Source organism: Rhineura floridana, chromosome 7 (assembly GCF_030035675.1).
Source record: "Rhineura floridana isolate rRhiFlo1 chromosome 7, rRhiFlo1.hap2, whole genome shotgun sequence".
Classification (NCBI taxonomy): Eukaryota; Metazoa; Chordata; class Lepidosauria; order Squamata; family Rhineuridae; genus Rhineura; species Rhineura floridana.
Genome location: NC_084486.1, coordinates 126,056,006 through 126,068,086, shown reverse-complemented (window position 1 = coordinate 126,068,086; position 12,081 = coordinate 126,056,006). Strand labels below are relative to the sequence as shown.

General features: G+C 37.5%; 1 protein-coding gene across 6 annotated transcripts in view; it reads right to left on the bottom strand.

The window, feature by feature from the left end:
• SMC4 (structural maintenance of chromosomes 4) overlaps positions 1-12,081 on the bottom strand; it is a 103,544-nt gene that overhangs the window by 83,414 nt on the left and 8,049 nt on the right. For all 6 annotated transcript variants that reach the window (XM_061637194.1, XM_061637191.1, XM_061637192.1 and 3 more), the window contains 4 exons: positions 5,015-5,179; positions 3,843-3,970; positions 2,786-2,926; positions 2,427-2,577 (listed from right to left, as the gene is read on the bottom strand). In XM_061637194.1, coding sequence (XP_061493178.1) covers positions 2,427-2,577; positions 2,786-2,926; positions 3,843-3,970; positions 5,015-5,179 — 585 coding nt within the window. The remainder of the gene's footprint in view (positions 1-2,426; positions 2,578-2,785; positions 2,927-3,842; positions 3,971-5,014; positions 5,180-12,081) is intronic.

The following is a 12,081-nucleotide window of genomic DNA, read 5'->3' as shown; positions in this document are numbered from 1 at the left end:
ATAGGAGTATGTCAGATCTATAGATGCCAAGAGGTCCCCCTCTTGAATAGCTTCCACGATCGATGCCAAGTACTCCATTTTGAAACACCAATATCTCATGAATCTGTCCAGGAAGTTGAGATCTAAGATGACCCTCCAAAATTTGTCTTTTTTGGAAACTGTGAATAGATAGACTCCTGAGTATAATTCGTCTGGCTTATTGCTGCTATGTCCAGGAGACGAATGGCTTCCACCATCACTGCTTGCCTCCCCAAAGAATTGGACAGCGGAGAGGGAAGAAACCTGCTTAGAGGAAGCTGTTGAAATTCTATAGCGTAGGCATAGCGTAGCCAAGTACCTTATATAGGAATTCACTGTCATCTGCTGTCAAGTACCTAAAAAGTGAAGTAGTCTGCCTCCTACTGGAATGGCATCAATATTGTCACTTTTGACAACCACCTTTTTAGCACAGGAAGATGGACCCGGTTTTCCCATGGGATGGTTATGAGAATGGCCATGGTAATGTTGCTTGGTCCTTTGAAAAATGAAAATCACGGGTCCTTCCTCCGGGCTGTGCTCTATGGAAGGACTGATACAGCTTGAACCTATCGATCATCCATGTATGTAGTACCCAAAACGGGTTTATGCTTCTCCTTAGGATTCACCAATATAGACTTGAGGGCCTCACCCCAAAAAGCATGCACCTGCATATAGGGCTGTCGAAAGACTGATTCTGGATGTAGTGTCAGCGTCCGAGTGATGCAGCCAGATAGTCCGTTGATCCTCCACATTGGCAGACGCAGCACAGGCTGCAAACTGTGCCACATCAAAGGTTGCATCGGCCACAAAGGTCACTATTTTGCATAGCTTTACCAGGGATTTATGCTATTTGGCTGGGTCTCAGTTCATCCAGTCTCATAATGGAAGCTCTAGTGAACAAAGATGCAGCACCTGACACCTAAATGGGGTAAGTAGTGGCAATGAGAGGAACTGGCAATCCCACCCCATATATATGGTCTGCCTAGTAAACATCGCAAGACGTCACCCTGAGTCGGAAACGACTCGGACTATACGTGCCGGGACACCTTTACCTTTACTTTAGTGGCATTGAGAGTCTTCTGGAGAGCCAAGTTCAACCTCTGTTCAGAAGTGTCCTTCAACTGAGAGTCTCCTCTGGGAAGGAGAGATTTGGAGACCAGACTAGAAATTGGTGCATCCACAGCCAGGACTTTCAACAGGCTCATGAACTCAGGATCCAATGATTAGTATTAGCTGCTATGGTTCCCAAACTATGGTGAGTACACTGAAGTGCTAAACTGCTCCAAGTATGAGCACATTGAACCCATAGGAATAAAACTGCTTCAGATAAGCACAGTCATTCTGGAGTATCTTGCCAGTATCATCCTGCCAAGAGTTAAAGAAAGTGGGAAAGGGCCTTTCCTTGTACAGGCACCCAGATTATACAATTCCCTGTCCCGGGAGATCCATTTGGGTTCCCACCTCCCGTGTTATTTTGCTTTTGCCTTAGGACCTTTTTGGCTAGGCAGGTATTTCATCTGATAGGCTGACAAAGCTTGTCATTTTGAGATTGGTTAGTCCATACCAGAGTACTATATAGAGCATTGCTGTATATCCTCCAAAGGGAACATCATAACACACATTGAGGTAGCTGTGCTTGTGGCAAATGTGCATGCAATTACACTTGTGGCTAATCCTGATCTCCCTGCAGTCTGTTTTTAAAAGATCAGAGGCAACTGTGCAAGTGTACAAGGCTGCTGAATATTCATTCTCTGTGCTCACAAAAGTCTTTACTTTTGCCACCAAAGTTTAACCCATCTAGGATATGAGTGGGTAAACAAAAGACTTCTTAATAAGTATGTCATACAGATTTAAGATACAATCCTGTGCATTGTTACCCAGGAGTAAGATCCACTGAAATCAATTATACTGTATTCTAAGTAAGTATACATAGTATGAGACTGCAATCATAGCATACTTACTGAGGATGGTAGAGTGGAGCCACAACAGTAGCTTCCTGGCAGCGGATTGGCAGCTGTTTACCAGGACAGGTAAGGTCAGAGCTGGATCGATGCACTGGTGGAGCCAATCCAGTACTCTCACCAGTGCGTTTGCGCAACCTAATCTTGCTGCTGTGCCAATCCCAGTAAGCAGCAGTGACTCCATTGCCAAGAGCCTATGGATGCAGTTCCACCTCACTGGGGAAGCCAATCTTGCCAGGAAGTATCCCAATGAAATAAAAAAGCTTTACTTCAGAGTAAGAAATGTTTAGGCTTGGGCTCCAGATTTTATTCTTAAATTTTTAATAGCACATTCAGAAAAGTTATCCAAGTATTTAGCATAATGAAGCACACTCTCTTTTCCGAGTCAATTTTCAGTTATTTTGTCCTGAAAAAGTAATAATAAACAGTTGATGTTTACAGGTGTACCTTTTCTTTATCTTTCTGAAGCTGCTTCTCTAATTTTTTTGACTTGCTTTTTGCATGTTTTAGTTTTTCCCTTACTTGAACATCCTCCAAATCCAGCTGTGTAAATTTATTTTTATTTTCTTCAATAAATGCTGTGATTTTATTGAGTTTTCTAAAGAAAAAAGGGAAACATGCCAATTACCTTTGCAGTCAATTAAAACAGCATGATCAAGCTTAGATAGTTTTCTTCCCTTTTACAAAAGATGAAGAACGTAATGCTGATTACACGAAATGCATCAGTGCTCTAACAGCAAAGTAAGTGCACACAGTATTTCAAATTTTGTAAATGCTTGCAAAATAACAGAAGTATTGATGTTTACTTTTCCATTTCTTTCAGAGCTTTATTCTTATCTTTCATTTCATCTGCCAGTTTACTGCTTTTCTCATTAACTTCTTTAGTATCTTCATGTATTTTTTCTTTCTGTGTCTCCAGTTCAGTTATTCGCTTCTGCAAGTCATAACTTAAAAAGAAAAAGAAAGATTTCACACATCTGATACTACAGAAAACTATTCCCGTCTTAAATATATTGAAATAATTGAGAGATCTAGTGTTGCACCAGCAGACATTTTACAAGTTCCTCTTGCTCTCCTCCCCCTGCAGATCCCCATGCCCCCTACTCCTCTAGGGCAGATTTTAGGCCAGAGGGATAGAGAGGAAGGGAAGTTTTGTCTGCTCAGGGGAAATTTTTACTGAAATTTAGAGCACTTGAAGCTAGTCAAGGTGAATCCCAAGAGTACTTTACATCACAAACAGCCCACCATGCGACGGTCACTAATATTGGGCAACAGCCTATGTGGTGCAGGAGTTTTATACAAAACATTTTCAGGCTGAATGACAGAACTTAAAGAGAGAGCGAGACAGAGCCTTGAGTGAAGCCCCATCTCCTTTAAGTATTATCCAAAAATTGTACTAAGTTAGTAAAATGGGTTTTTAAGAGGAAGATGGAGAAAGTGTTCTTGCACTTCAGCTGCTTTGGCATAAGAAGTGCCACAACACCTGAAGTTCTGCATAGGTTCTCATTGCTCAAGATAAAGAAATGTATTCAAAGATATTCCTTAATCAAATAATACAAGCATCACCTCAATTCTTCAAACTAGAAACTACCACTATTTGTTTCAACTTAGTTTGCTGGAGAAATGACCTGGCAACACACCTTTGGATCCAACCCAGTGTATCTACTATGTTGCGGAGAAAGAGCAGCCTAGTGAACCAATCTTAGCAAGAGCTGTTCACCACAACCAGCCCAAATCCTCCACACTTCTTCCTCTGACATCACACCCTCAACTTAAATCAGACGGAACACACATAACTACTCATTTTTTTAAAACTGGTTATGGATTGTACCTCCCCACGCCATACAAAATGGCGCTACTTACATGTAGTGTTGACATATCTTATTTTTTTCTTTGAACATTTTGTTTTCCAAAGAAAGAAATTCAAGTGCTTTGTTCCGCTCTCCTTCCAAGGCATCTTTTTCTTTTTCCACCATTTTAACTCTGTTCAACTAGATAGAATATAAGTTTCATAAAATTAACGACTAATGCCACGAGAGTGTTAACTATGCACTCACTAGAAACACTTATATAAAACAGAAAAGCTGTATAGCAGGTAGCACACTATGTGCACAAACTAGTCAAATGACAGTGTGTATTTCTACTATAAGCACTCAGGTCTTTTTGGTTCAGAAACAACTATCAGTTCCCTCAAAATGTACACAGAAAATGTAATCATGAATCTTTCAAAGACTTATCAAAAAGGTAATACTAAATACTATCCTATATACCAATTCCAATCTTCAGAGAGAGCATTGTTTTATGTAATGGAAACAGCACCAACCTCGCATAAGACGGGGGTGTCAGCAGATTTGGGGAAAACTCAAGGTTTGCAAAAATACAAAAAAAACCTTTAGAATACAATGCCTAACTCTACCAACAGCCCCACAACAACTGACAGTGCTCAGTGGCTATGGAATGATGATTTCAAATACAGAAAACCAGTGGTAAGGGGGAATGTAATAAAGTGTCCCGGAAAACACACAGATTTTTTAAAAAGAAAAATCTCATTGTCTCAACAGGTCATTTCTTGGTTCACACTGAGAAGCTGTTTTTCGGGATTCTTCTCACCCAAACAATACCCCAAAGGAGAAAGGGAACACAAGTCCCAAGGAAACACTGACAATGTTCTGCCAATGCCCTCCCTCTAGGAGCGAGTCAGGATGCCCTCCTCTACTTTAGGAAAAGCTAGATTTTAAAACAAACCCAGAGATGGAAGTAATCTCACTGTAGAAATCAATGGGGACTGAGTAAATTCAATGGGCACAGAATACCAACTGTTGGGAAGGAAGAACTGAAGAGGGGGATGAGAATGGAACAGAATGACTGGAATCCTGAATAGCACCACCCCATACAATATTTTGTGCAGGTCCCACTTGTTTTTTTCCAATACTTTAACATCAACAATTATTTATTTATTTATTTATTATTTGATTTATATCCCACCCTTCCTCCCAGTAGAAGCCCAGGGCGGCATTAGTAATCCAAAGTCTTACCTTCTCACCCCTCTGTTCATTTAATATCTCAACTCTTCGACATAATATTTGAATGGGTTGTTTTAATCGTCCTGATCCTATTATATCTTCTAAATATTCAAGCATGCCTTCATCATGTTCATTCTGCCCTTTTGGTTTCATCATTGCTATTTGTTCAACTTCCCCCTAAAAAGTGATTTGATAAAAATTCTGCAAGACTTGTATCCAAAACCACAAGTGTAATTACTCCAAGCTACAGGTGTGACTACAAGAAAGAATGCATAGGATTAACATGTTAGAGTCATTAGAGATCTTAAGTAGGGAAAATTCACAAAAATCTGGGTTAATGCCAAAATTTTTACTGAAGTGTCATGTGATGCCTTCTGCAGGCCTGGACATTTATTTTTCAATGTTTATGCCACCCAAAAGGCCCACAGACAGCAAGCAAACAATATATATTCACAATTTCACAGAAAAGGTATAGTAAAATATGAGCATATGTTTTGGGGTATAGAATGCAAAAATGGAAACAAAACGGCATACAATTGTTTCACAGTTCATATAAACTGGATTCTTTCCAACAGGTGTGAGGAACCCTCCAGATTTCTCTGTTCGACCCTCAGCTCTCTCCACAAGCCATGCCCCTCCTTCACCCTGTTCTGCACCATCCTCAAGTGCTTTAACATGGCTAGAATAAGTCCTTGAACTGTAACAATACCTCTTACTTGCTTGGATGGAGGTTGGAGAGATGCGTAGGAGATGTGTGAATGTAAAAGCATCTGACTTTGTAAGGCTGGAGTGTATCCTACTGTACAGAGATAAGAGTCACATTCATTGCTCCACTTACTTTTGTCTCTGGCCCCACCCACCACTGGGCATGTGGTCCTTGGAAGGTTGTTCATGAGGGAATGTAGCCCTCAGGCTGAAAAATGTTCCCTTGTCTTTAAAGCATAGGTTAGATTTTTTAAAAACAACAACAAAGCATCTATCCAATGCTCTCATGGAAGCTTAGATATGAGGTTTAGAGGACTGGTTCTTTTCTTAGCCAGTAACTAAGAGTAAGAAAGCAAAGGCTGGTAATAAACTCTCTTTTCACAGTTGAGAAAGATAGCCACTATTACTGATATACCGGGAGGGGGGGGGAAACCAAGGGAACAGAATAGTTATGGAGTGCCACATTTCAGAATGATAGGTGATACTAATTACAACTAGGGCTGATCTACACCTTGTCCTGGTTGCATCACGATACTCTACATGAAATCTTTCAGTCACTAGCTCATTCAATTGGAAAAACTGACAAAGGAAGCCACACCCAATATTAACCAAGGTGGAAGGTCATGGGCCACATTGCACATAACACTAAACCATAGTTTAGCACATGGCTGAGCCTGAACTTGGACTTGCATGAGCAACCCCCACCCCCCAAAGTACTAGCAGAATTTAGTTTCACTTTTAAAAGAATCATGATTTAGCATTATATTTGAGCCCAGGATACTGGTTTAAAATCAAACTCTGATAAATTTTATAACATATAAACTTCAAACCATGGGTTATGATACTGGCTTGTCAAACTCACTGGAGGTTGTTTTAGACCAGGATCCCTATTTCAAACATAGATGAAAAGCCAGGATTCGTTAAAAGTGAAACTTAACTCTGCTGGCTAAGTGAGAGGAAGAAAGAGGAGAGGGGAGCCAGGACTCTCTGCTTAGCCTTGCCCACATAGGACTAAACCATTGTTTAGCTTTACATGAAAATACAGCCACTTTGTAGAAGTGGTTGCCCACACAAATAAGGTAATGTTAGGACCTGTGTACACATCTCCCAAAGACAGACTATAGGCCAAATTATTACACAGAAAGCTAGAAGTATTCCAAGCAAAAACAATAAAAATCAAGTTCAATATAGGACTTTGGGGGATAGCATTTCTTGTCTTTTGTGGTACTAGATTTGACTGAGAAATTTAAACGTAATGCTCTTAAAAACTGGAGAGAACACATAATGAAGCTGATCTGTGAAAATATTAAAAATGCTAGCCTATGGAACAGGAAGAATATTTGCATTAACACAAATATGCCACCATAATCTCTCAACTACCATGTAGGAAATGCTGAACACACAATTTACACACACACACACACACACACACACACATACACACGGCTATGGATACACTAATAGTCAAGAAACGTTCATTCTCAAGTACATGTAATAGTCATAAAACATTATGCAATACGTTATAATTTGCCACTTAAAAGATAGCAATAATTAAAATTACCACAACTTAGGCTATGGAAAGTAATGTCAACAGAGCATGCACTGTTCAGATACAGCCACCTATATATGAAAACTTGGGACAAATAAAATTTTGATAAAATATATTTTTTTTAAAAGCTAGTATATATTGATTATATACATAAAATAATACCAACGATCCTGAACCAGAAATCTGACTAAAAGAGAAAGTCAGGAGCTATTTAGTGCCAAAGGCCATGCTAAACCTTTATCATGACTGACCAGGCCACATATAACATGCACACTTTTTACATGACAATAACAGTTTGCAAATTTATATTATTGTACTGATGTGAGACTAGAATTAGTTACTATTACAATGGTTTGTTATAAAATGGTTGGGTATGTAATCTGAGATCTCTCTATATTTAACGTTCAGCAGTGAAACTGGGACCAAAAAGAGGAAGTGAAGTGCAGTCTGAACTGAGTTGCATATTTTAGTTTGTCCAAAGCCTAGTAAAATTCCAGGAGAGGAGGTTCTGTTCTATAACCTTTTAGCACTGAAAAATCACTCAATCCCATGTAGGAACTGTACTTCAGAATCCTCAGACAACAACAACAGAGGATATTCTCTCTGTTGGATCTATTCAAATGCCAACTATGGGTGAATAAAAAGCAAATAAATTATTTTTTTATTTTAAAATTTAGCTATAGTGAGACAGCATTTTAAACTATGACGTTTTAAAAGACTGTCTGAACATTGTACAAACATGTAAACTAAATCTACCTTTAAAATAACATGTATCAGACAGAGGCTTTCCTGTGTAAAAAGGTAAAGTATTCTAAATATAGCACAATAGGTCATGTATGTTTATTATTATGGGCGTGATGTTGGGGGTGAAGAATTAGTATGTCCTCTCAGATACCAAGCTTCAGGAAACATCATCCCATATCTCATGAGAATCAAGAGTCTACCTGGAAAATGGCACAACTACCTAAGCTCTACAATTTGTTCAGTTTTGAAATCAAGTATATATTACTTCCTACCAATCAAATTTACATCCAGCTAATGAAGAGACACTGATCTACCAATTTCTATAAAATTCTGGGCACTTGAATACAAATTATGATTTAAAAAAAAATGCAGGTTTTAAAATAAAATCCATCTGTGTATGTAATTAACTTCTAACTACCCTCCAAATGCATCTCAAGTCATAAGCAGATAGTAATTTATCTATTAAATAAGTTTGTACAATGCACAATTCCCCAAAATAAAGATGATGAGATTACTGCTGTAATAACAGAATTTTTAAAAAGGTTTTAATTATTATATAATGCATTCAGTATGCACTTTAAAACATAAATATGAAAATTTGATGTAACCCACTCCTTGGTGATTTATATCAATTCACTCTGCTACACATGCTCCATACGGGATGTTTTCATCCTTCATCCCATATCATTTTAGTATTACATTAAATGTTATGTATCTTTTTTTGACTACTCTCCTGACTGGTATGTATCAATTTCAGCTGGCAAAGCTATTTGCATTTTTGCAGTATAAAAATGCATTACTACAGGCATAACACTAATTACCAATAACATCTATATATTTTTAAAGTCAAAAGCAACAATTTACATAGGTTTTGCTACTATGAAGGCTGTTTCTAAAAATGTGGTTAGGTTTTATTAACAATTTTGAAATATTGAATAAATATTAATTTAATAAACCATACATGTCTGTACCTTTGCATGGATTTTTTTTTTAACTGCTGTATTTTGATTTGGTAAAAAAAATTAAAAAAGAAATGCTTATGAATAATTTCTACTACTGTTTTTAAGTGTAGAGAGAAAAAGGTGGAGAGAAAAAATCAAGACACCATGCTCAGATTCCCCAGCAAAACTCTTTTCTGGATAACCAATTCACACATATTAATTTTTTCTGAAGTATTACTGAATACTGCTTTATAATATATTTGAGATTATGTTCTAAAAACTGCAAATCAAACAAAAGGTGTTTAAAAAATACACTGCAATGTGTATAGACACACTAACTAAAGGGCACTCTCCAACCACACTTCAATATTTTAAGTTCCAATCCTATACCCAGTTTTCTCGGAGTAAGCCCCGTTTAATTCAGTGGGACTTACTTTTGAGTAGGCAAGTATAGAATTGCAGGCACGTACATAATTGCATTGTTAAAAGTCTCATTGCTTTCAGTGGGAAAGATTTAAGCACGGGCTTAACACTTTCACTGAAGTGAAACATTTTATTATGACTGGATCTTGGCTAAATTTAACAAGTTCCAATATGCCTTTGTAGTAATTTTGAGAAGGAAGCAGTGAAAGCAACCACTATCCCACATAAACTATTAAGATAGACTTGTAAGAGCTATCTATTACAGTTTCAGTGCTATATGGTGTTCAAGAGGTTAGTGGAAATATAATAGTCTCTAGGAATAATATTTCACTACTCAAGTTCTTTTTAAAAAAGCAGACACACTACATGCAAATAACCTTCAGGAAAACTCATAGTTTGCTTTTTTTTGTTGCAATTATTCAACTGTGGCAGATTTTTCCTCTTACTTTTTTTGGTTTCAGAGAAAGATGTTAACATACATCATAAATATTTTCAAAATCCAAAACTTGCAAAGAAGACTAAACATACCATAAATATGCAGTCTCTGAACATCATGATTAGACACACCCCATATCCTTCAGAATGTTATCTTGTCACCACCAGTATTAAGAAATTAATGTTTTTTGTTAAAAACTATATTATGTTCCAAGTAAATCCAATTTGTCAACTAGATTTAGAAACCTCTCATTTTAAAACAAGAATGACAATTAAAAAAAAATCATACTAGAATAAGTAGCACATATTGGAGCTAAACTTACAAAAAAATGTGTGATGGTGTTTAGCAAGCAACTTTGGGCCTGATACAGTCAAACATTTAGCAGTTTTAGGTCCCAATTATTTCAGTGAGAGAAAGTTTAACATGTATTTAAGTTAACTAAAAAAATCAGTGCTGAATCAAACTGATTAATTTGGCTGCACCATGCAATTTTTAAGTTGTTTGCATTTTAATGGAAAGAACATTTTAAAATGTTTTCAAAGTTTTAAACCTAGTAAAATATTTTTAAAAGATAAATTTAAAATCACACTAAAATATTATTCACATTATTCGCAGCATTCATATGCACTTTTAAAATGATTTTATTTTTTGCTGAGTAAGGGTTCTGTAAAAGAATTGCTAGCTTAACATTTCTCCTTCAAGTATAATGGATAACAGATAATTAAAATGATGAAACATACCTTTGGTTACAAAAAAAGCTTATCTTTTACATTCGAAAACTGATAAATATGAATTTAAGACAAAATGTTAAGGCAATCCCTACAATTATAGTATCTTAAAACTAAGAGTTGTATCCAAGGAAGTCATACTCCAAGCACATACAGTGAAATAAATAGACGTAGTTAGCTACAACCCAGAATCTGCAACCCCCTTCATATAAATCATGTGATTGTGTATAAATCTGCTATTTTATGTGAAAGAAAAACCATAAGAAAAAAATAAGTAGCTTCTGAGGTCAAGAACAATAATTACATCTTTACTTTCACTTATTTTGGCTGGGATCAGATTGTATGCACAGGATAATTTTTTCAGGCCCACCCTACCACCGATATACCTCGCACCTGCTGAACTCAGAGGGACAACTTAAAGTGAGATTCAACATGATGTGAAAGGCTGTACATGGAAAGAAAAATAAGCAATCCTTTTCCAACATGGAAGCCCTTTCCACACTTGCATGGGGCTTTCTGGATTCCAGCCAAAATTTATTATGAGTCTGATCTGGGGAGCTAAAAGCTAGCAAGTGATAACAGGTGTAAAGATTCAGAGATGTCATATTGTATCTGATTATCTAATTTTATCCATCCTGTTTAAGGACAAGATTCACAGACATTTTGCTGCCTGAAATGGGGCCCAAATGGAAGTAACCATCCTGCTAGGCCAAGACATTAAAAAACAGCCGGTTTTTATGTCTCTACCCACCTACTATACATGAACATTTGCTTTGAATGAGATGGAAAAAATAATCTTTTACTCACTATAAACCTATCCTTCTGGACTTCTAGTCCATTTAACCTGCAGTAAAAGGACTTGCTCAGTTTCTTTGAAGCTATACAGAGTGGCACAGGAAATAAAATCCAAGGTTTGCAATAAAAAACCCAAACCAATTCTTTTCTGCATGTCATTAACTTCTAGTTTCCACACAAAGACAATATGGCACAAAGTTTTGAGGAAAGGGTTATCAGTTAAATAAGCAACGCATCATGTACCTTTTTGTAAGAGATGGACCCTGTAATCCTATGGTCCCTGGGGGAGAATCCCAGGGGCTATAGCAACCATCAGTTCTCCCTCTCTGAGGGAAGAGGGAAAGGTACGGCCTCAGAGAGGGAGATTTGATGTTGGAAGCCCCCTTCCTGACAGAAACTTCTGCAGCCTTGCTCTACCAATGTCAGAGCTCCAACAGGATAGACCTGAAAGGAAGTGCCAGGGCAAGGGAAGGCATGGATCCAAAGCCTTCCCAGTCCCCTGACATACCCCCCAAACAGGGAGAAAACTACACTAACCTTGGAGCTGGCATAGTAAATTTCCCTCCCACTGTTCCCAATAGGAGAAAATTGGGAAAGAAAGAAAGAAAGAAAGAAAGAAAGAAAGAAAGAAAGAAAGAAAGAAAGAAAGAAAGAAAGAAAGAAAGAAAGAAAGAAAGAAAGAAGTGAGGTGAGAACACAAAAGTGCTGCTCTGCTCTTACTTTTGCCCTGCCAGCATGAGCCCAGTAGGGCATTAGAT